Source organism: Globicephala melas, chromosome 6, assembly GCF_963455315.2.
Source record: "Globicephala melas chromosome 6, mGloMel1.2, whole genome shotgun sequence".
Lineage (NCBI taxonomy): Eukaryota > Metazoa > Chordata > Mammalia > Artiodactyla > Delphinidae > Globicephala > Globicephala melas.
Window position 1 is genome coordinate 10,444,740 of NC_083319.1, and position 25,563 is coordinate 10,470,302.

General features: G+C 43.7%; 1 protein-coding gene and 1 non-coding gene across 3 annotated transcripts in view; one reads left to right on the plus strand and one right to left on the minus strand.

Annotated features, from left to right (window-relative positions):
- MAPKAP1 (MAPK associated protein 1) overlaps nucleotides 1–25,563 on the plus strand; it is a 231,140-nt gene that overhangs the window by 186,922 nt on the left and 18,655 nt on the right. For both annotated transcript variants that reach the window (XM_060300435.1, XM_060300436.1), the window contains one exon: nucleotides 16,792–16,929. In XM_060300435.1, coding sequence (XP_060156418.1) covers nucleotides 16,792–16,929 — 138 coding nt within the window. The remainder of the gene's footprint in view (nucleotides 1–16,791; nucleotides 16,930–25,563) is intronic.
- LOC115854677 (U6 spliceosomal RNA) lies at nucleotides 2,731–2,837 on the minus strand. Its single transcript, XR_004040086.1, has one exon. It is a non-coding gene; the product is annotated as a U6 spliceosomal RNA (small nuclear RNA).

Below are 25,563 nucleotides of genomic sequence, written 5' to 3' on the forward strand. Positions count from 1 at the left end.
GAGCTGAGCTACTCCTGGGCTCTGCCGAGACCTCTGCCACACTGCCTCTTCCTGGGCTTCGTTTGCTTCATGCGTAAAGGGAGAAAGTTTGAATTCTAACTCTAAGGCTCACTAATGTTATGTTCCTCACAAATGTTTTGTAAACGTCTCATAATAAAACCTTTTCTAATGTGGGCATTAGTGTGGCTAATTTGTAATAAGTCTCAAAAAGCTCTCAAATATTCATCCCAACTTGACCGACAGGAGCTTGAGATATGCTGACAGTAGCTTACTAATTAATAGATGAGCATCAGAATCACATCTGGTTTAAATTGTGGCTCTGTCGACAACCAGCGGTATTAGGCAAGTGTCTTAATCTTTCTGAGGCTTGATTCCATTCTGTTTAAATGGGAATATCAGTGTGCCAGCCTCTTAGGATTGCTGTGGGGAATGAGTCAGATACTCCACTTAGCTTAGCGCAGGGCCTGGCAGTTGGTAGACTGTAAGTGAGCTGTTAGTGGAGAGGCAATAGAGTGGAAGCTTGGAGGACAGACTGAAGAGTTAGAAGCCTGGGTTCAAACCCCGGCTCATTCATTAGCTGTATCAACACAGTCAAGTGATGCAGAGCCGCAATCTCCTCCTCTGTAAGATGAAGATAATAGTCTCTGTCTCATAGATAGGGTAATTACGGGGATGAAAAGTCATTATCACACGTGCAGTACTTAGAAAGGTGCATGGCACATAGCAAGTGCTCAGTAAACAAGAGCTTGTAAGATGATGGTGATTCTGACAGACTAAATAGATGAATTAGCACCCAGTATCTGAATTGGAACACACACAACCTACCTTTTTTCCCCCTCCGTAAACCTCTTTCTCCCTCCTCACAAAAAAAAACCTCTAAAGCGGTAAAAATTGCTTATTTAATGTTAATTCTTAAAACATAAAGTTCTTCAGCATTGTTCTTCTAAAGATGCTTTTTCTGGTATCTCTCATAGAAGTAAAATTAATAAGGCTGCCCAAAAACAAGCCAGATGCCCAAAAAAGGGGGAGAAAGCACATGTTGTATGATTCCATGTATATAACGTTCAAAAGTACACAAAAGTAATATGTAGAAGTAATGATAGTGGTTATCCTGGAGAGTGAAGAGGCTCTAGTGACTGGATGGGGGAGCATCTGGGGTACTGGTAAGGTTCTGTTTCTCGATCTGGGGGCTGATTACATGAGTATGTAGACTTTGTGGAAAAGTCAAGTTATATAAACTCTTGGGATTTATACACTTTGTATATGTTCAATTAAAAGTTTGCTAGGGCTTCCCTGGTGGCGCAGTGGTTGGGAGTCCGCCTGCCGATGCAGGGAATGTGGGTTCGTGCCCCGGTCCAGGAGGATCCCACGTGCCGCGGAGTGGCTGGGCCCGTGAGCCATGGCCGCTGGGCCTGCGCGTCCGGAGCCTGTGCTCCGCGACGGGAGAGGCCACGGCAGTGAGAGGCCCGCATACCGCAAAAGGTGCTAAAATAAGAATGCTACTCAGACATCATTTGTGTTTGCCTGCAGTTCTTTCCCAGTAACAGAGGGTCTGCTTTTTCTGAGTGGGTCTAGTTTTAAGAAGCCCAGTAAGTAGCCTGACTGCAGTCAAGATAGAGGTCCAGGGTACAAGGTGAGGATTTTCCCAGGTGAGCGTAATCCCTGCTGTTCCCCAAGGTGCAAAGCAGTGCCTTGGAAAGATAACCAAGAGCGAGGCTTCCTTCCCCACATTTTTTCCAAAGGCAAAAAGCCAAACTTGAATTCATCAGATTCTGATCTGTATATTCATTCAAAGGAAAAAGTCCACAAAAGGGTCTGTGCAGAGAGCCCAAGTTCTGCAGGCAAGAATGGGTTTGAATCCCAGCTTTACCACTTGCCTGCAGTGTCAGCTTAGACAGGTCCCTTCCCCTTTCAGTCTTAGTGTTTGTCATTTATGAAGTGGGAATTATAATGTTTACCTTTCAAGATTGTGTATGAAAGTGGCCCATAGTAGCTTATCTTAGTGCTGTTATCATTGTCATTATTATGTTTATTTTGCCTATTGCTTTCTCTCCTAGTCCACCATCTTTTTTTTTTTTAACATCTTTATTGGAGTATAATGGCTTTACAATGGTGTGTTAGTTTCTGCTGTATAACAAAGTGAATCAGCTATACATATACATATATCCCCATATCTCTTCCCTCTTGTGTCTCCCTCCCTCCCAGCCTCCCTATCCCACCCCTCTAGGTGGTCACAAAGCACCGAGCTGATCTCCCTGTGCTATGCGGCTCCTTCCCACTAGCTATCGGTTTTACGTTTGGTAGTGTATATATGTCAGTGCTACTCTCTCACTTCGTCCCAGCTTACCCTTTCCCCTTCCGCCTTCCTGTGTCCTCAGGTCCATCCTCTAGTAGGTCTGAGTCTTTATTCCCGTCCTGCCCCTAGGTTCTTCATGACCTTTTTTTTAGATTCCATATATATGTGTTAGTATATGGTATTTGTTTTTCTCTTTCTGACTTACTTCACTCTGTATGACAGACTCTGGGTCCATCCACCTCACTACAAATAACTCAATTTCGTTTCTTTTAATGGCTGAGTAATATTCCATTGTATATATGTGCCACATCTTCTTTATCTATTCATCTTTCGATGGACACTTAGGTTGCTTCCATGTCCTGGCTATTGTAGATAGAGCTGCAGTGAACATTGTGGTACATGACTCTTTTTGAATTATGGTTTTCTCAGGGTATAAAAATATGGAACGCTTCACGAATTTGCATGTCATCCTTGCACAGGGGCCATGCTAATCTTCTCTGTATCGTTCCAGTTTTAGTATATGTGCTGCCAAAGCGAGCACTAGTCCACCATCTTAAAAGTATTTAACCAGGTCACTCAAATTAAGTAGTGGCTCTATTGGCAAAGTCACGGTGGAGACTTGTCAGGTAGAAATAGATGATGATAGTAATGCAAGTGTCTCTGCCTAGAGCATTGGATCTCAGAAGTGAGGTGACTGGAAGCTGGTCCCAGTCACCTCTGAATGCTTCCAGTGGCACACATAGCACCCTCTGGTGGAAAGTCACAACTGAGGAACTTCTAAAATATTAGATGTTGTCAGAACATTTGTTTCTGTTATGAATCTAAATTCAGTCTTTACCGTTATAAGCAAAAACTTCATTAATTAATCCTAAGTAATTTTGTGACAGTCGGATAAACTGTGCCCACGAGTACTATATCATGCAGTGAATAAATAAGTTCATTTCCTATTCGCATGTAGATGAGCTCAGGTATGTATTAAGACCCTTACTTCCTTCTTGGAAAGCAGATGATAACACCCTTTTCATTCTCACAACAACAACAAAAGGCTGCACACAGTAGTCCAGAAATTCTTTCTTTCTGAAACAGCATCTACTGCGAAGTTCAGGGCAGCAAACATTCCTTATGAGCATTCAAGTGAGCAGCTGGATTCTGAGATCAGTAAATAATTTATTTTATTTCAACTGACTAGCCGGGTGCTTCAGATCTTTCCTGACACTGATGGATGGTCTCCTCTGCTCGTCCATCCTGTGTCAGTCAGAGCAGAGATTCCACTTGCCCCCTGTGGCAAGTTCTTCTAAGTGGTAAGTGTCTGTGTGCGGCATTTACCCAGCAGCACTGCTGATTCCACAAAAAACCACCCGTCCACTCTGAGTGAGTGGTACATGAGAGCGCAGAGCCGAGGCTCGGCATTCCCAAGCTCTGCGGTGCCATTGTAGCGGCCTGCCTCCTGACTGGGGAGTAGGGCCCAGTGTCCCAGTTTTACTGTCTGCTGTTTGTTTCTGGGAAAGTCAGGGGATAAGAGACTCAGACTTTGATTTGCAAGACCCAAAATTACATCAGTTTTCCACCAGACTTTTTTTTTTTTTTTTTAGTCTCAGCATTTCTTTTAATAACAAATTGTTAACTGAATAATCCAGTGATCAGCAGTGTGTTTTAAGTATACTATGGTACAGCCATATATAGAAATGTTATAAAACCTTTGAGAGGAAGCCCTCTCAAAATTTTTATTGAAATGGGAATGTATCAATATGTTAAAATAGAAAAAATACGGTGCTTTGTGACCACCTAGAGGGGTGGGATAGGGAGGGTGGGAGGGAGGGAGACGCAAGAGGGAAGAGATATGGGAACATATGTATATGTGTAACTGATTCACTTTGTTATAAAGCAGAAACTAACACACCATTGTAAAGCAATTATACTCCAATAAAGGTGTAAAAAAAAATAGAAAAAATAACATTCACAGTATGATTTGCAGCTATGCAAATATGAGTATATGTACATAAGCACATATATGCCAACATATGTATACATAAATATATATATATTTAAAAATTCCTCCAAGGAAATATATCAAAATGCTAACAATAGTTATCGATGGGTGGTAAAGTTACAAGTGATTTTTTTTCTTTTTTTCCTGGGATTTTTACAGTGATCACATATGGCTTTTCTGTGGAAAGGAGCTTTTTTCTTTTTTAAAAGCCTTTTCTCTTCACCATATTAAAAAGAGAAATGAATGAAGTAGTGTGTTACTGCCCATCCGGATATATCATATCTTACTGGTTGTCAAGCAGCATATCCTACATCATGCCCATCTCCAGTCACAGGCAGAAAGGACAGAAACTCAGGCACAAACGCACCCCATCCAAATGGCAGTGCATTCACTCTAGGGAGCAGCCTAAGCAGCACGTGCAGCAACTTCAGTTCTCACTCAAACCGCTCCCCATCTCTCACCCAACGTTTTAGGTTGACTTTTTTTTTTTTTTAATTTATTTATTTTTGGCTGTGTTGGGTCTTCGTTTCTGTGCGAGGGCTTTCTCCAGTTGCGGCGAGCGGGGGCCGCTCTTCATCGTGGTGCACGGGCCTCTCACTGTCACGGCCTCTCCCATTGTGGAGCACAGGCTCCAGATGCGCAGGCTCAGTAGTTGTGGCTCACGGGCTTAGTTGCTCCACGGCATGTGGGATCTTCCCAGACCAGGACTCGAACCCGTGTCCCCTGCATTGGCAGGCAGATTCTTAACCACTGCTCCACCAGGGAAGCCCCCAGGTTTACTTTTTGATGTGATACAGTACTCCTCACACAAGCTGCACGTGGGGACAGACCATTTTAATCCTCTGCTCTATGCCACTCAGTCTGTCCTTGAGGGAAATGCTACCCATCTAGTAAATTTATCCACCAAGCCAGAAATCACCGTCATTCTGGACACTTCTCCGTCATCAACGGAAGCAGACAGGTAAGCCTTGTTGCTTTCTATAATTGGCCAATCCTGCTTGGCAAATGACAGCATATGCTGAGATTTCTCACTCCTGCAGAGAATGGTCCACCAGACTTTTATATGAATGAAAAACTTGATTGGAGTCCATTAATGAAACCTGGGACAAAGATCTGATCTTTTTAAATAATAACAGGAAGAATTATAATTTTTAAAAGCAGTTATCGCTTATCAAATGCTTGCTATGTGCCAAGCACTCTGCTGATCACTCTCTTACATGTGTTGTCTCCTGTAATCATAGTACTTTATTAGATAGTACTGATATTATCTCCATTTTTTATTTGAGGAGATTGGGGTAAAGGGAAAATCTAGTAAGTAATGAGGCTGGGATCCGAGACTGTCTGAGGCTGAGGCCTGTGGCTAACAACTAGATCATGCCTTGAATGGGGATCGTCATTGCACTAATACTCTGTATTTCTATCAATATAACAATGTACGGTATACAATGAACTTTCACCCCATTACCATATTTAATTGACACAGCACACTGACGATGTTATTCCCATTTCATGACAAAACTGAAGCTCGGAGGAGTTAATGAAATCATGCGATGTATATAGAGCACTTAGTGCTTCCTGGCACATAGCTGTTACTTAATAAGTACTAACTCTCTTTCCCTCCCTGTCAGCCATCATATATACAGTAGGATATCCAGTCCCAGTAGCAGAACTGGGACTGAAACTCAATCCTATACACTAAATCCAGTCCATCACATGACAGATGCGTCAGTCATTAATAACGTCCCTTCGCCAAGGAAGTGATTACTTCTAGTTGGCCAGTTCCAAAAATTCTGCCCATCCCTCACTCTTCTCCCTATCCTAGCATCTGGAGGTCAGTGTCAGTGTAGCACGTGTGCTGCTAGTCCATCCTCCATTCACATTGTTAATCAGTCACTGCACTTCCTCCCTCTGGGCCCAGACCTGACCTCAGAATCATTTCCAACACAGCCTTTTTTTTTTCTTCACCACGTGGCATGTTGGATCTTAGTTCCCCGACCAGGGATCGAACCCGCACCCCCTGCATTGGAAGCACAGAGTCTTAGCAACTGGACCACCAGGGAAGTCCCATCCAACACAGCCTTATAAGCAGTCCCTACCAATCAGTTGGCGTTACTTCGTTCTTAAGTTGAAATCTATTTGCCATCCATGCTCTGTCAACCTGGAAAACACAGCAAACAAAGCCGTCATTCCTGTATTTCCAAAAAGTATTTTTGGACTATTTCATCTTGTCTGCTTCCCTTCCATGTTGGGCGTAAAAGTACAGGTGCCCTTTAAGTGTAGACCTTGCCTGAGCTTATACCAAGTCGAGATTTTTTTCCATTAACTTGAGCTCCTGTATGCTTGACCATAGGATCAGGCACTAAGACATGGGTGCTACCCAAACATGCCAAGGCTGGCAGGTTGAAGTAGGTTTGGGGAAATTGAATCTAAAAGGGTCAGATGGGGGCTTCCCTGGTGGCGCAGTGGTTGAGAGTCCACCTGCCAATGCAGGGGACACGGGTTCATGCCCCGGTCCAGGAAAATCCCAGATGCTGCAGAGTGGCTGGGCCCGTGAGCCATGGCCGCTGAGCCTGCGCGTCCGGAGCCTGTGCTCCGCAACGGGAGAGGCCACAACAGAGAGAGGCCCGCGTACCGCAAAAATAAATAAATAAATAAAAGGGTCAGATGGTGAATGCCAGCCATGATCTAAGAAGCCCATAGTATACTATCAATAAGTTCTTGTTGGCTGGCTGACGGAAACTGAATTACAACACACCAGCCAAGGGGCTGCCCATAAACCCATATAAGACTCAGGCAGAGAAGGTCAAGACATGACCATAGCATACCTCTCATTTATATGGTACTTTAAGGCAGTGGTTCCTACCATGACCGTGTATCAGACTCACCAACTCCCTGGCCTCATACCAGACCTGCTGGCTCAGAATCTCTCCTTAATTATGGGGTTTGGGAAATGCAATCTCACAGTATTCAAAGGACTTTCTTACCCCTTATCTCTTTGTCCAATGCTTGTTTTTACTTATTGGGCAGGTCAGCCTGGTTTTCCCAGCACAGGGTCTCAGGCTGAGAAATGTTTTGATAGTTGTGCCACTTGTGCTAACTTGACTCCTTCACCTTATCATTTGTCCATATTGACCATCCCTATGTCACCAAAGGAATATGTTACTGAATACATAATATACCATGAATCCCATCTGTGTCATTACTGCATATATAATCTAACATAATTCTGTAGGATATACAAATATAGGATATACAAATTCTGTATAGGGTTTACAGATAAAGATTATATTATAAAACAACCTCTACCAGAAGTTTCCATGGTTACCTCCATTATCTCTTCATAAAACAATCCATATGCATGATCATAACACTTGTGATCACAGTAGTTTTTTTAACAAAAGCATCAAGTACAGTAGCACATACCTTAGAGAAAGCAAAGAGATTTCATCTCATAAACAACTCCAAGTTTGTAATGGCTGCCCAGAGCATTGTGCTGAGGTAGCATCTCAAGCTGCATCTGAGGGCAACATAAACTCTGTGATTGATTAAAAATGTCTGCCTTGGGCCTGAGCATGATGAGAGGCAGCATGTTTGCCATCTGTTGTCTTTCCTGGTTTATCCTATTGCAGTTATCATTTAACCCTCCGGTCAGTACCTAAAAGCCAGCACTCAAAGAAGACCTTATCACAGTATTATTTTTTAATATGTACTATGCAAATTTAAGAAACACATTACAACACAAAACTACGTGAGTGGAAGCAACAGCTGTGGCCTGGACTTTATTACTCCTCAAGCTCACTCTGACACTGAAAGTAGTTCATGTGGTTGTATGAATAAAATACTCGCCCCTGTTATTTTCCAATGGGATACCTATGGAGTATAGTTCAAGTAATTACATAATCTGGAAATTCATGTTCTTAAGAAATGGATTGATCTTCCTTCCACTTTTCCATTTCATATTGAATGCTAAGGAGATACCCTTCTCCATTCAAAGGCACTAAAACGTTCATGAGGAGACTTGCATCATGTTTAACTCCAGGATCCCTGGGTCCTTGAGTAATTTGAGAATGCAAATTCTAGCATTCTAATATTTTTTTAAATATTTATTTATTTATGGCTGTGTCGGGTCTTAGTTGCAGCACGCAGAGTCTTTTGTTGTGGTGCACAGGCTTCTCTCTAGTTGTGGTGTGCGGGTTTTCTCTCTCTAGTTGTGGTGCGTGGGCCCCAGAGCACATGGGCTCTGTAGTTGTGGCGTGCAGGCTCCAGAGCGTGTGGGTTCTGTAGTTGCGGCACATGGGTTCTCCATTTGTGGCATGCAGGCTCTCTAGTTGTGGCATGAGGGCTTAGTTGCCCCACAGCATGTGGGATCTTGGTTCCCCAACCAGGGATCGAACCTGCGTCCCCTGCATTGGAAGGCGGATTCTTAACCACTGGACCACCAGGGAAGTCCCAGCATTCTAGTGTTAATAGTAATAAACTAGCAATAAATTCTAGTATTAAATGATTGTTCTCTCCCTGTTGTGACAACATTTTCTGAACCAAAATTTGGAATAGAGTTTATCAAATCCTAATGAATTTATGAGGTAGCAGGACATATACTATCAAGACTGCCTCCAGAAAATTTCTTTACCACATTAATGCTCAATGCAGTGATCAAGTCAAGGGAAAATCCCCTGACAGGGAATGTTGGAAACTCGAGAGGCTTTTTCTAACTGTATACTTTCCTCTCTGCTCCCAGATCTCCCCTTTTGAGAATTCCTGTTCAGTAATCCACGGTTACTAGTGACAATGTGTCAGGCTCCTCAGATGGCTGAGAAAGAATTAAGAATTGGAAAACGTTGAGAACCACTGGCATAATGGAATTAGTGGGAATCGGATACGTGAGAGTTTGCCAAGGTTCCATATTCTTTTTACCACTTCCTCATCCTTGGCACTTGAGCTCTGACAATGTATTGGGGCCTGGGCGTAGGGACGATCAGGTTTTTCCTCATTCTGCAGGTGATTATAAATTCTCTTAGGAAGCACAGCATTACTGCTGTGTTTGTGGCGCACGGTCTTTGTTGCTCCGCAGCATGTGAGATCTTCCCGGACCAGGGCTCAAATCCGTGTCCCCTGCACTGGCAGATGAATTCTTTTTTTTTTTTGCGGTACGCGGACCTTTCACTGTTGTGGCCTCTCCCGTTGCGGAGCACAGGCTGTCGGACGTGCAGGCTCAGCGGCCATGACTCACGGGCTCAGCCGATCCGCAGCACGTGGGATCTTCCCGGACCAGGGCACGAACCCGTGTCCCCTGCATCGGCAGGCGGACTCTCAACCACTGTGCCACCAGGCAAGCCCTGGCAGGCGGATTCTTAACCACTGCGCCACCAGGCAAGCCCCTATACTGTCATGCATTTGATCACTGTAAACATAATGCATAGTGAGACAAAGTGGGTCTTTTTAAGCCCTAGCTTGGTAGTATGGGATGTGAATTATGGTTATAGCTGTCATTAATGGGTGACATCAGACAAGTCATATCCCCGCCCTGAGCCTCAATTTCTTCATATGGGAAATGAAAGCCCCAGACTAGGTGATCTCTCATTAAGCCCAAACAACCTTTGTGTCTGATCCTGTGGGTAAATTCAGAGAAGTATCAAAGACTTCCCTGCCTGCTCTGTAGATGCTATCGATTGGCTGTATAAATTCAGCAAAATCCACTCTGGCTAAGAGTTGTTCAGTGACACTCCCCAGGGCCTTTTCCAGGCTTTCATAGGCTCTAGGTAACCTGAAGACAAGAGGACTGCAGAATTGTATAAAAAGCTACTCCAGGATTTAACAGCAGTGGGGCTTTTGTAGTCTTGGATTCACAGTTGTAAGAAATTGATGAATGAACCACAGCTCATGATGTCCAAGCAAATAAGCAATAACTCAGGAAATACACTGAGGCGTGGAATGTTAAATGCCCTAATTTTTGCCAAACTGGTGTTTCAGCTTACTAGAAGGGTATTTTAAGTGTGCCTTGTCGGGCAGCTGTGCCTTCTAAGAGTCAAGCATATAGGAAACAGCTGACATGTCGGAACACACACGGACTGGACTTAGTCCCATAGACCTGGGCTTCAACCCCAGCTTTGCCGTTTCCTAACTTGATTCACCCTGGTCAAGTACATCATTTCACCTTTCTGAGGTCATTTTTAATAATAATTTTGATAATAATTGAGCCTTTATTATGTGCCAGGCACTCTGCTCTTTTGTACATGCTTAGGCCATTCTACCTTCATGACACCCTAGGAGTTGGTACTGTTGTTTCCTCATTTTACAAAGGAAAAAGCTCAGGCTCACCGAGGGAGAAGTAACTTTGCCCAGGATAATACCAGTGAGATCAAGATCTCCAGATTCATGACTTCAGACCTTGTAGGGCAGGGGTTCCCTAGCACAAACGTTTCCACAACTTCCAGATGTGAGAATGTTCTTCCTGATGTTGAATTGAACTCTTGGAGGTTGCTGGGAAGAGGTTTGCCCTCTTGGTGATGGGAGGTTATTGCAAGGATTCGTGGGGATGAGGGCACTGGGCTTCCCAGGTGGACAGTTGTTCTGGATCCCGGTGCTTCCAGTACTGGGGTATAGAGCCAGTCCCAGAGAGAATCACCTCCCACCCCCACCCCAGACTAGCGCCGGGCAGGTCCCTTGTTCCTATCCCTCCCAGGACTCTCTGAGCTCACTCCCCTGTCCTGACCCTCATCACTGGGTCTGTATCACATCCCTTAGCCCAGTGCCTGACTCCGGGTAACTAACAATAGTCATGAGAAGTAGTCGTATATGTCACTAGCTATGGATTAAGCACTATTCCAAGCACTTTTACAAGTCTTACTTCACTTAATCCTCATAACAAGCCCATGAGGTGGATTTTATTATCATCACCATCTATTTATAGCAACTTTCCCAAAGTCACATAGTTAGGAAGTAGGAAAGCTGATACCCGAACTCAGGACTCTGTGACTCCAAAGTCCCCTATTCCTAACCTCTCTGCACTACTGCCTTTAAATGTAAAATGGGCTGCTACTGCCTTCCTGGTAGAGATGTGGTGAGCTCTCATTAAGTTGCTACACACAAAAGGACCCAGCGCAGGGGCTGCCCCAAGTAGGTACCCAGTCTGTGTTAGCAGAAGATGATAATACAGGGCTCATTTCCTCTTATGGAAATCTTTTGGTTAGCTAAAACAGACAAGGGTCTCCTTGTGATAACTCTAAAGCATTGGACAAATAGTCTCCCCAGAGAGTTGTATATACATTATAGTTGCATTTTTGTTTATTTTGAGCTGTCTTGTTAAGGAAGGATTTATGTGCTGGCGTTGATGTAGGACAGCAATCAGGCAGTGTTTTCTGCCTTTGACAGTTGGTGTGATAGTTTGCTTCCAGTGAAGTTTGACTCACTGTATCTGGAAGCTGTCAGAAGTGAGAACATGAAAAGGTCATGACGGATGGCTTTGGATAAGTGGATTGGGGAGGAGAGCTGGTTAAGGAGACAAATGTTTCCGAGGGGAGGGGCTGACTCCGGCAGCTTCGGGCCAGCCCCCATCCTCTCCTCCTCCTCACTGGCTGGGCTGCTGGGGTGGAGCCTCCCCGGGACCATTTGTCAGAGTGGCACCGGGTTGGGCATAACGCAGCTCCTGGGGGCCCTTCCCAGCAGTCCAGCCCCTCAGGGACTGGAGAACTGCTAGGTGGAAGTAGTCTTCAGTTTAGGATCACTTCTCATGATTACCAGTTACAGAATTTAACATACTTACTTCCTCACATTTTAAAAATTGGGAGGGAATTCCCTGGCAGCCCAGTGGTTAGGACTCCACGCTTTCACTGCCAAGGACGCGGTTTCAACCCCTGGTCGGGGAACTAAGATCCCGCAGCTACATGGCGTTGCCAAAAATAAATAAATAAAATAAAAAATAAAAATTGGGAAAGAGTAGTGAATTCTGAAGTAGAAACAAACAAAGTCAACTTTTAAAATGATGTTTGTTTTTATTTTTGGTGAAATTTCTACTTTGGAAAAATATAGAAAAGGATGTAATCCCACTGGCCAGAGTTGACCACTCTTACCAATATGAAGCATATCCTTTTGATCTCTTTTCTATAAATATTTTTCACCTAGTGTCATAAGAATTTTTCCAAGTCAGAGCTTTTCTTATACATAATTTTTCATGGTTATATTGTATTCTAACATGGTTGTATTAACTCTTGTTGGCCATTTAAGTTGAAGAAATGTAAACTTAACAAAAGCCAGCTTCCCTTGTTTTCTTGGATGTATGTTTATAATTTGAATTACTATAAAGTAGTGCATAAATGACACTTTAAGGAGTGCCTCTGCCTTTCCTTCAGTGACTTTACACAAAAACTTTTCAGAACCATGCTCAGTGGTCAAACAGAAGAATATTGATAGGATTCCATGCTCCAGTTTGCCATGTATGAACAAAAATAGGTGTACATTTATTGGCACATTTGAATATTATTTGTTCCTTGGTGAAAATTGAGAGAGGAAACTAACGACTAGGTGGGCAGAATTTCTTATCACATCTTCTTGACTTAGCTGAATGGGGCCGTGCAGAGCAGTAGAAAGTATCATACCTGGGAACCAGATGCCTCTGAGTACGAACACAGCTTTCCCACTTAAAAGCTCCCCAGCCTTGGGCTTCCCTGGTTAAGAATCCACCTGCCAGTGCAGGGGACACAGGTTCGAGCCCTGGTCAGGGAAGATCCCGCATGCCACGGAGCAACTAAGCCCCGTGCACCACAACTACTGAGCCTGTGCTCTAGAGCCCGCAAGCCCCAACTGCTGAGCCCGCACGCCTAGAGCCCAAGCTCTACAAGAGAAGCCACCGCAGTGAGAAGCCCACACACTGCAACAAAGAGTAGCCCCTGCTCACCGCAACTAGAGAAAGCCCACATGCAGCAACGAAGACCCAACGCAGCCAAATCAATCAGTCAGTCAATCAATATCCCCAGCCTTAGACAGGTACCATCATCTCTCCTAGCGTATGTTATGTAAGACACCTCGCACAGTTCCTGCAGAATAGTGCAGTGGCTGAGGGGACAGATTCTGGAACCAGATTACCTGGCTTTCTTCAAATTCCAGGCTTGCCACTTCGTAGCTGTGTAAACTTGGGCAAGTTACTTAACCTCCCTGTGTTTCAGGTTCTTCATCTATAAAATAGGGAAAAACATAGTAACCAACTTCATAAGGTTGTTGTGAGATTTGAATCAATGCACACAAAGGATTTCTAACCTTTCTGGCACATAGTTGGTACCACTTAATGCTTCACTGCTCTTTGCCCCTGACCTGGCCTGTAGTACCAGCCTCCAAACTGTTTTCCTCTCCACCAGGCTGCCTCCTCCTGCTTGCTTCCCGGCTGGATTCCACAGACTCTGTCTTCAACAGTAGTGGGGTCTGGGTGTGCTCAGGAAAATGGGCTCCGGCAGTGGGCTGCCACTGTCCAGCAAGAGCGAATAGGGTCCTGTGGGGCCGTGTGCCCTGCTTTAAGAAGCCGGACTCACGTATCTCAAGTAGGGTGAGGTTATTTAATGTACAAAAGGATTTTTCCCGTCAGGAAAGATTCCCCTACAGGTTTCTTTAAATAGTGACTCCTCTAGGCAGGCGAGTGTTTTACAGATCATTAACTACTTGACTGAAAGCCTGCAGGGCAGAGAAACTTAAAACTAAAGTGTTGGGAGCCCCTGCCAATTACAGATCAATCCAAAATGAAGATAAAGTATCTCTGAAACTAGAAGTCACTGGGAAAATGTGATTTGATTCAGAAAAAAATCTGATTTACACGCATCTCTTTTGGAACACACCACTTGTTTAAACGGTGTTCCACCTGCCTGCCTGTCTTGAATCTAGTGCACTTGTCTCCCACATCTTCATCCCCAAACTGCAGGCTTGGGGTTCCCCTCTGTGAACAGTGACTGCACAATAACCCCAGGAAAGGGTGTCTTTGGGAAAGCGTTCTTGTGGCCGAGCAGAGCTTAGGCAATTGATGCAGAGATACAACCCATAATGGATGAACTATACAGTAAGAATTTGCAGATAAAAATAATAGAAGTTAAAGTGTACTTTACATGATAAAAGAAAGATGAAAGAGAAGGAGAGTCTGTTATATCTGAGATGGTTACAAGAGTCCTGCTTTGTGAAGTAGGCTCTGTTGAAAAGATTGATGCAATGGGGAGTGACCTTGGCTTGGAGCAGGAGCTGGTGATGTATGTATGCGCATCCCTCTGCTAAATGGACCCAGATTTGTAGCACTAATATACATGGGAGCCCAGAACCAAACTCACTACGGCAATAAATCAACAGCCACTTTGGGTGTCATTTCTGGTTTATATTCCACTATTGTTCTATCACTTAAATTCATGTCACTATCATCTTTTCATCTGGAACAGTTTTATATAATTTTCCAGTGGAGTTACCTGACAAATCCTATCAAATTAACAAGCTACATTAACAATATTGACTGACTACGGCTTCAGGAGTTGCAGGGCCGTAGAACAAAATTTTAAAACCATGTCTCTGATGATGATCTCTCCCCCTCCCTTTCTGAGAAGGGAACGTGGGGCAGGGTTTATTCCACATAAGAGATCTGCACCTTGATTTTGCTCTGCTCGTTTTGACTTTTATAAATGTCAAAACAAGAAGCAGAAGGGGAAAAAAACACTACCAGCAACCACGGTGTAAGTACTTTTCTTCTCTCAGGGAACTATAGAAATGTCCAGATCTTTAACATTTAATGACCAAATTGGAGGGAAGAGTGTAACTGGGTAATCTATTTTAAGTGAAATGTAATAAAATTGGTCTCCTGATACATTCTCGCCCTCCTGAAATCATCTAGACCTGGACGTCCAGAGTCAATTGGGCTTATGACGTTATGCCTAATTGAAATACGGTGTTCCTGAAATATGTCTAATGACAAATTCCAGCGTTCGATTAATAAAAAATGCCAATTGTTCGTCTTTTCCAAAGACCACACGGTAATGACCAGGGTTAAGCAACTGAACTGCAGTGTCTCCTTCAGACAGCAGGCGAGACTCTTCCGTAGTCTGTCCAGTCTCCTGCCTTTGTCTGACTGCTGTTTGGGATTTCTTTATTCATAAAGTAAAATAGAGATGAATGGAGTGTGTGGCAGAACTAATCACTAGGATTTTGTTTGTTTTCTTTTTTAATTTTAAATTTGGTCTGACTGTGGTCATTGTGTTCTTTTGATTTTTAATTTAGCTGTTTCTTTTATCTGCCTTATCTTATGGCCTACTAAGTTTTCTCACATTATATTTTAAAATTTCTAAGTGTGATCCATAGGGTGAAATATGTTAATTCTGGTTGTCTTTTCTGTTTCAGTATGAACTCTTGATTGTTTTAATTATTTCTTATATTTTTACTTCGTTTTGCTTTTTTTCACTTTGAGCCTGACCTTTAAACTGTGGCCTAAAAATTAATTAGTTTTAAGATTCCATCTGGGGTCCACTCTGGAAGGATATTGAAGGGTTTTGTTTCATTTCATGAACAGATTCCTCGATTTTCAATAAAAGGAAAAAGAGAGCATCTAGCCAAAACCTTTGTGTCAGGCTGGGCACCTTCTGCTTGGTGATACCAGGAGAGCAATTGCTGTGTGTTTCCGCAGTTATCCCAGGACACTCTCGATCCCTGGCATTACCTTGGTTCTCCTAACACCTTTGCTCCCAGTCACTGCACAGTGTGTTATGTCTTTCACAGCTCTGAAAATGAAACCTGAAGTCCCTGTAGTTAATGTTCTGGATTCCTGTTAGAAAGTCTTTGTTACATAAAGTGCACACCCAGTGCTCTCTCTCCATCGGTGGAGAAGCAGTGACCTCCACAGCCTGAAGCCAGGCTCCAAGACTTGAACTTGGAATGTTTAATGTGAAGGATCCTTTGATCTTCCTGTGACTTCCTTTAAATACTGTATGGATAATTATTTAGTGTCAGAGAATTATTTAGTAAGAGAGAGAGATTTTTCCTATTTTTAGTGTGCAAGATTTTTCCAGATCAGAAACTCTTCATTGGTAGCCTAGGTATTTAGGCATAGGTGATGTTACAGCTTTATCTGTCCAACCCAGATCTTCTAATGCAAAACAAAACAAAACAGAGACCACTGATCAAAATTGTTTAAATGAACCTTATCTCATAGTAACTATATTTCATTAACAAAATGTAGATAAACTCTATATTGTATCTGTGTTATATCTAAGGAGGTAAGCTTCTTAATACCTTTTTATATGGTTTTTGATTGTTCCCCCTCCCCGGCTCCAACCCCAGCTCACCCACCTGGGAAACCAGACTGCAACTTCTCTGTGCCATTTGGAATCTCCTTATGTCTGTCTTAGGAAGCCTATGGCATTCCCCAAAGCCCTAGAAAGAGCTCATGTTCATGCAATTTAGGATTTATAAGACAGGTCAAATGATTACACTGAAATCACTTACACCTTGTACTTCTTGTGGCTTCTTTTTTGTCCTCCCCTTGGCCTTACAGGTATCTCTGGAGACAAAGTAGAGATAGACCCAGTTACGAATCAGAAAGCCAGCACTAAGTTTTGGATTAAGCAGAAACCCATCTCAGTCGATTCTGACCTGCTCTGTGCCTGTGACCTTGCTGAAGAAAAAAGCCCCAGTGAGTAGTCCCTTTTATTTATGTCTCCTTCCGCTCTTCCTCCCTTCCCTTCTGCGTGCTGGGTACCAGGAGAATATATTGCCACTGTGTCCTTTTTTCCTTGGGTCTGTTTAATTCATTACCAGAAATTTCTTTTAATTAAATGGGATTGTATTACGGTGCCCAGAGCCTGACATGGTTCCCTGTTCTGTTCAGTCTTGACGGCAGTAGAGAACCTCACAGTGGTTCCTGACCTCAGTAGCCCCCCGCTGAGGGCTGGGGGCACAGGGGCAGATTCCTGACGGGAATCTGCACTCACCAGAGCCCTCATTTCACTTTGTGCTCCTTTCCCCTTCCCGTTTGGGTACTGGACCTGTCAGACCTGGACCTGCCTTCCTTCCTTGCCAGATCGAGGGAAGCTGGAGGATTTCCTGTGGTGGCTGAAGACTAGATTTAGATATCCATCATGCCAGAGGTGTCATCACCCTCCAGATTATTGGCAGCTGCATGACCTACCAGCTAGTAATTAAACTCCTGCCTGGTCCTGCAGAAGAGATCACTGCTGGGTTGGCATTCCTCTGTTTAAATTATCAAAGTAGATATAATCTGGGTGTATATTTTAGCGTATTATATTTTTGCAGTTAAGTAATTGAGTGTAGGCTTTAGATTAATCATTTTTAGGGCTTCAGTCCCATCAAAAGGCAGAAAGGACACAGATTGCAGTGATATTCCTCCATGGAAGAAAGGATTTGTTAGTTGCCTGGAGAAGGCTAGAAGACAGTGGTTCTCAAATCCAGTGCGTTACCAGCACTGCCTGCAGAGCCTGTTTAGAACGCAGCCACCCAGGACCCACACCAGTAGGTTCTGATTTAGTAACTTGCAGTGTGACCTAATAAGCACCCAATTTGTGTTAATCCCCTTTATTCCAGTGTCTGCTAAATTGGGGAACAAATATAAGGAATGACATACTTAAAAGGAACAGTAACAAATCTAAAGGCCAGCAAGGGTCTATAATACGGCTCACATTTTTGAGATGAAACTGATTAAACAGGGGCTTAAAGAACAAAAACTCGGCCTGCGGACTGGGCACATATGCCACTTGGCCTCATTTATGGTTGGGTATTTAATTGTTTTGTCAAACCCAGCAGTGCTGGGCTACATGGTCTCCTCTTTTCAACTCATTAGCCTACAGCTTAGCAAGAAGGGAGAACATAGTGGTGCAGGGGAAAGGAGTAAAGCCATGCCCACCTCACTTCCCACCATTCCTGTCATCCCAGTGAGGCCTCGATGGCTTGCAGAGGCAAGATGGTTGCCAGAAGGAGTGGTGAGAAAATCGCCTGCTACTCTTGGGCCCTTGCCCCAAGGCGGCCAGATTCCGTCTGCCTTTAGATAAACATCTTCTTCCTAATCCTCTCACTCCAGCCAGTCAACCAGTAAAAATTTCATTGTTCCAGCATCTTTCTTCCCAAGAACTCAGAATGCTTTGAAAAGTAACATTTTATAAATTCTCCATGTCTCTGAGAAATGAAAGGCAATCACTTACACATTGCATAGGGGGATAAACTGGAGTGGAGAGGTTAGAGAAAGAGCTAAAAATAGGATTCAGATTTCCCTTACATTCACACCAAGACACTCACTGTGTCCAGGGAGGGCTGTGATTCAGGCACCAAACGGTAAAGGATGTAACACACCCAACCTAGGAGGGAATGAAACAGATGCACAGCTACCACCTTTCTGTTGCCTCTTAAGGTCATTCAGTCAAAAAGTAATGTAATTATCACACATCTGTGAGAGCGAGGCCAAGTTCCAAGCATTAGGGATCCAGAGCAGATGTGGGCCCCACCATTTCAATACGACTGTATTGACAGTCGAACAGGAGAGTCTTTTGTCGTATTCTTAGACCCACTGAACGGTTCTGTGTAAAAACCGCACATGTAGGTTTTATAGAGGTTTCCCCCCTCTCACTCTGGCCCCAGAGATCTAGAACTGTGACACTTTCCTGAACAGAGAGGCACACTGCCTGCCCCAGTGAGATACTTCTGAGTCCCCGTCCCCAGCACAGCACTTTCAGACCTTGTCCCTCAAAGCTCTGGGTTCTCAGGGGCCAGGGTGTGTGTGTGTGTGTGTGTGTAGGGCAGAGTTGGGCATGAGGCCTCCCCTTCAAACAAAGGATTCTGCATTTAATCCCTACCAATTTGGGGATCCTGCACTTAAAAAGTCAATTGATAAAAAGGATTTTGCTGTTTTCAAAAAATGTTTGAAAGTTGCAGGCGCACAGAATAAAATTCAGACTCCTCAGCTCAGCCTTTACAGATCTTGACTCCTCCAAGCTCATAGCCCATAATTTCTCATCCTGAACTTGAGCTGTGGTCACTGTGACCACAGTGGTCACTGTGAACTACTGGCACACGAACACACCTTGAATTTTGTGCTTCCGCTTTTCGCATTGCCAGGAATACACCTCCACCCTGACCCTCTCTTTAATTCATGGACACCTCAGTTTCCTCACACCCGGCCCACTCATTTTTCAAGATCCAGCTCCAGTGTCAGACTCTCTCTGTAATTTTGCCCCCAGGTGTTTGCACACACCTCTGGAAAAGCAGCTCACACACTGAGCTGTGTTTATTTGAGGTCTGACCCTGTCTCCCACCCCCATCTCCATGCTGAACTCATTGACCAGAGACTGGTTTCTGTATTTTCGTTCCCTAGCACAGTGCCTGCAGGGTTGCCCTCAGTGAATGTCTTGAAATAGAACTTAATGAGGCCAGAATTGAGAAACCGAAAGTTATTCAACATAATTTATGTTGTAAAGTGCCCAAAACAAAGATGTATTAAATGAATCAGCTTGATGCTATTATTTTTTTTATGATTTCCAGTATCTTCATCAAATTAATTCATTGACTTAATCTAAAAAGTTCATCTTCAAGAACATCATCAGACCACAGAATTAATCTATGTGGCTTCTTCTTCTCCTTCTTTTTTTAAAGGATTAATGGTAACCCTTTTTATCTTTTGTGTCTGTTGAACCTTAGAAAAAACTTATTTTAACAGCACTAAAGAAATGAAAGTCACTATATTTCATAAGTTTAGCCTGTGATCTTTATCAGCATAGTGATGTATGTTTGTAGTTGAGTTTACGTCAAAAATTCTTGGGGCCTTCTTAAATGAATTATGGCAAAGAGAGAGAGTCTAGAAGTAGATAAGGTTTTTGATTTCTGCAGTATATTTCCTTTTTCATGTTTTTATCTCTCATAACACAAGTGTCTTGCCGAAGACTAGAACGTGTGACCAACTGGAATAATTTAGTTGTGAAAACAGAGCAGACATGTTATTAAACAGCCTTCTTTACAAAAAGGCATTAACTGTTGGGAGGATAATGAAGTTGTCCCCAGTCTTACTTGAGACATGTTTGTCAGAATTTTGAACAGAAAAGAAACGGTTTTTAAAACCTCAAATATGGCCAGTTTGCAGTGTTTATTGAAAAAGCCGCTGTCAAACCATTAATTTGGTCGTCATAAAGAACACAACTCAAGTTTAATTGATGCTGTATCCAAAAAGTATGTGAATAGCTGACTTGGCAAAGGGACTGAGCATTAGAGCGCCTGCAGTGAAACACGTAATTACATATATTGTGGAATCAGAAAGACCCAGACTCTGAAGCCATACTCCATAAATAGCAATTCTATGGCTCTCTTTCCTTCCCCTAACTTCTACCTCACAGGCCGTGTTCTCATAGGGAAGATTTATTGCTCTGTCCCTGTGAGTGTTTAAGACCTGGAACTTAATGACTAAATAGATACATGCCTTTAAAAAAACTGTACATATAAATATGGACTCTTACAAAAGTTAGTTGAGAAAATCAGTGTGTCAACGGCCCTGAGAAATTAAGAACACATTCTGCCTTAATAGATTAAAAAAAAAAAAAAAAAGCTGTACGCTGCCATTATTATTCAAATCAGTGATTTCTAAGTCTGATTTTGCCACTCCTTAGGATATCTTTTGCTGTTTGAAGGATGTCACAAACCTCTAAAAGATGAATTAATTCTAATTTCATTTTAACTGAACAAAGACGTATACATCATATAGGAGAATGTTTCCATCAGAAACGACCATGGTTAAATTGTCTCAGAAATAATTCTCCATCCTTATACAGGTCTAGATGTAGGCTTTAAATGCAGTGGACACTCTTTTTAAGTACTAGCCTCAAATTCCAACACTGAAACAAAAGAAAGGGACCTTTCTATGAAATTAGCACCCGTCGGGGACTCCTGGGCTGTATTTAAATAAAGTACCAGACTTAAGCGTGCCAGGTGTGGTTTTATCGTAAGAAGGTCGTGCAGGTTTAGAGTCTTTAAAGGAAGCAGCCTATCATTAAGAAATCATATAATAAAGTAGCTGTCGTCTTTATAGCTGAAAAGAGCTCTGTATCTCAATTAAGTATAGATGATCTAAAATCTTAAGGAAGTAACGTAATAGAGGTAACCTGATTACATTCTCTTGCAATAGTATAATTTAAAGGAAATCGGATTCTGTTGATGCTGGTTGTGTTGGTGGGGGGTTGTTTGTTTGTTTTTTTTGGTCCAAAACACTGTTTGGATTCAGGGCAGGAGCTCTTTGAGATTGTGAGTTAACCACAACTGCAGGAGACTCTTAAGCCCTCGTGAATAGAACCTGCTTGATATTTGAGATGAGATTCAGTTAAGGTTATGAGTTAAATTAGCTGGGTTTATTGGTGACCTCCCACTTAAATGAATCTTTCTTTTCATAAGTACTTGACAAGATCTGTAAAGTAGTGTATTTAATCTACTAATTAAATTAAAGCTACTGAATAATGATTTGTCCACATTGATTTCGCTTAAATAGAAAAGACCAGCATTGTTGTGATCTTCAGCAACCTTAATGGCCGAGCCAGTTAGACACAAAGGCCTCTTGTGTTTTATAGGTCAGAAGGACATAGGTAAGCCCAGGCTGTAATTGAATTGCCTGCACTGCACCCTGCAGTTGCAGATTTCCTTTGCCTTCCCGTTCCATTGCTGCACTGGGGCTTAAGAGATTGTTAACGTGGTAATAGGCACAGGGCCTTCCCCATTATACGTCTTGCTATCGAGCGGTTCTGCATGACTAGTTAAAGAAGATGGCAAGAAGATTAATGAAAGCAGGGCTAATACAGAAGGGGGTACTTTTGCAAGACTTCTACCGAGGAGATATTAGAGCTGAACCAGAGCTTGGCTTTTTCTTTATCCTGTGACCTTTGAACCTGCCTTACTGTTGAGAGCTGCCAGGGAAGTCGACATTTTGATTGATGTTGGTACACGAGTCAGTCTTTCCCATTGAATTCCACATCTGAACGAAAATAGCTTTTCCAGCAGAATTCATACTGGCTACAAGTGATAGCCAAATTGATGGCCGAAATGCTTTTATGTCGTTTGCATTTAAACCTAAAGGTATTTGATGGTTTAATTCAGTATCCAGTTTTCATAGATTATAAGCATTCACTTATATGTTTTTTTTTTTTTTTTTTTTTTTTTTTTTGCGGTACGCGGGCCTCTCACTATTGTGGTCTCTCCCGTTGCGGAGCACAGGCTCCGGACGCGCAGGCCCAGCGGCCATGGCTCACGGACGCAGCCTTTCCGCGGCATGTGGGATCTTCCCGGACCGGGGCACGAACCCGTGTCCCCTGCATTGGCAGGCGGACTCTCAACCACTGCGCCACCGGGGAAGCCCCACTTATATGTTCTTAATGGGTTTATCAACTCATGGTGAAAGACCAGTATTAAAGAGTATTCAAAGATTTGCAAACAGAGCTCCAAGGAGGCTTTATGGAGGAGTAAAAGCAGTCATCAAACAAACCCTTTACCATTCTTAGAAAAGAAAGATCAGTCAGTCTGAGGGCCCAGGCAAACTGACTTGGAGATTTTTGTAAATAAAGCGAAGTGTGTGTTTTTGGAAAGCTTTCCATGGGGGCGTCTGAGACCTTGCCTCCGCACCCCACCTGAGCCCCAGCTTAGAGGCTGTCTTGATCCATCCAGATGCTGGGTTCCCTGACCTTGACCTTGGGACACTAGCATTCCATCGGAAAGGGATTGTTATGGTCTGCTTATAAGACAATCCAGTGCAGGCACGAACCTCTTCATTTGTTCTCACTAATTTTGTTACGTTGTTTGTGGAGCTGCAGGCCTCTAGCGTGTGTGCATGTGTCTGTGTGCGCATCCCCCACCCCTTCTCCCAACAAAGGAGATCAGGGAGACTGGGAAAAGGACTCAGGTTTTGTACTGAAATCAACTTGGGCACATCACAGCCCATACACTGAATCCTCTGACCACCTGATTTCTTTTCTGCTTACTTGACAGGGGTAATTCCAGCAGAGAACACACACACACACACACACACACACACACACACACACACACACACACACACGTTGACGTGACAGGTATTCCAGTTCCTAGAGGAGAGGTACCCAGGAATTTTGTCATATTCTCTAGATGCTCGTGAGAATGTGTGAGAGGGAAATGAGGGTGAGCATTCAGCTACCGCTGGGTGAAAGAGCTGTACCCCAAGGTGGGTGGGTGGGTGAGTGTCCATGGCCGTGCTGGCGTACTCTATGCCTCATAAGGTGCTTGCATTTATACTCACATCCTGAGGTTCTGTCGACTCCCAGGGGGTCCAGGCACTTCAGACATCAGGTGGGCAAGCTATGCTGTGTTTTTATTCTCTGACAAGGACTTATTTCATAAGTTCCAGATCAAATACGGTAGGTACTGCTCGATTACAGAGCACAGCAGACTCTAACGTGTTAAATGCCCCAGTTATTGAATTGCCTTTTCACAAGGGTACTCTGGAGCACAGTCAGGAGCAGGCAGAGCCTCGTCCTTCTAACAGATACGTTTCCCAGCCCTATTAAAAGGGGTCTTCATCTGTCCTGTCAAAGGGAGTCTGCTGGGGTTTTCTAGTTTAATTACACTATCCAATTAAAACTCCTTGCTGCATTTGGATGCGCCTCTCCTTGGGCCTGAGTGGAGATGACATTTACAAGGCTCGCCTTTCAAGCAGACAATAGTGTGATTGATGAGGTGCACGTTCAGTGAAGGAGGCGAGTGCCTGTGGAAGTGCTGCTTAGTGCATTTTGATTTATTTATCATCTTCTTCCAAAACAAGGGAGCTGCTGGGAGATGGGTTCTAGGCAACAGGGGGGCCACCTCAGTTTTTCCAAGTGTGCGGGAGGGAAAGAAAGACCTGGCGTGTGCCACAGGATAAAGGTGGAGAAACACTGTAAGCGTGAGGCCAGCTTGCATCATCGAATGCCAGACTGCATTCTCAGGTTCTCTGACCCAGTTTGGTTTACAGTAACCTCAAGCTGTGATCTGCTGTTAAATAGGCCATCACTGTGTTTCAGGGAACAGTTGCTGCGGCTGGATAACACTGGCCAGACCCCTGAGAACTTAGCCTGTGGGAGCCAACTCAGCATGTGTCCCGTTGACTGACCTGGTCATTATTAACTGACACCTGACGTTTGCACTGGACATGCCTAGTTATGCTCCCAGCTGCATCCTCCAGCAGTCCGGCAGCTTCTGTCCAGGGGCTACAGTCAGTGCTCAGTGACTCTTTCTCTCACTCTGCCTGAACTACACTGAACATTTAAAAGTTGCTTCTAGGGACTTCCCTGGTGGTCCAGTGGTTAAGACTTCGCCCTTCAACGCAGGGGGTACAAGTTTGATCCCTGGTTGGGGAGCTAAGAGCCCACATGGCTTGCGGCCAAAAAAACATAAAACAGAAGCAGTATTGTAACAAATTCAATAAAGACTTTAAAAATGGTCCACATCATGGGACCTCCCTGGTGGCGCAGTGGTTAAGAATCCGCCTGCTATCGCAGGGGACACGGGTTTGAGCCCTGGTCCGGGAAGATCCCACATGCCGCAGAGCAACTAAGCCCATGCACCACAATTACTGAGCCTGCGCTCTAGAGCCTGCGAGCTGCAACTACTGGGCCCGCATGTCACAACTACTGAAGCCCGCGCACCTAGAGCCCGTGCTCCGCAGCAAAGAGAAGCCACCGTAATGAGAAGCCCGTGCCCCGCAACGAAGAGTAGCCCCAGCTCGCCACAACTAGAAAAGGCCTGCATGCAGCAACGAAGACCCAACGCAGCAAAAAAATAATACATTAAATAAAATTTTTTTTAAAAGTTTCCTTCAATTAAAAAAAATGGTCCACATCAACAAAATTTAAAATGTAAAATAAAAGTTGCTTTTGGAATTTGGAATCGGCCAAGAGCAAGTGAGGCTCTAACAAAGAGATACGGAGGCACATTGGAGAACTTCTCAAAGTTGTAGTGAAAAGGCAAACCCAGCAACTTGTTCTTAACCTTCTATTCTGTGTACCCTCAGCATATGATAGATGGGACCACTGTGCTTGTCTCTGTAGTTCCTGGAAAAGAGGTGTTTAGTACAATGTGTGGTCTCTGGAAGGGTCAACATTCTGAATTTAGGAGGCAGGCAGTTCTACTCTGAGCCCTAGACGGATGATAAAAACCTTCCCATATTCATTATCAGGTACTACAGTTGCTCATGGGAGCTGTTGGGGTCATGTTTGCTCACTGCATGACATATAAGAATGTCTATGTTTATGAAGAAAATTGGCTGGTACTGAGACACTCA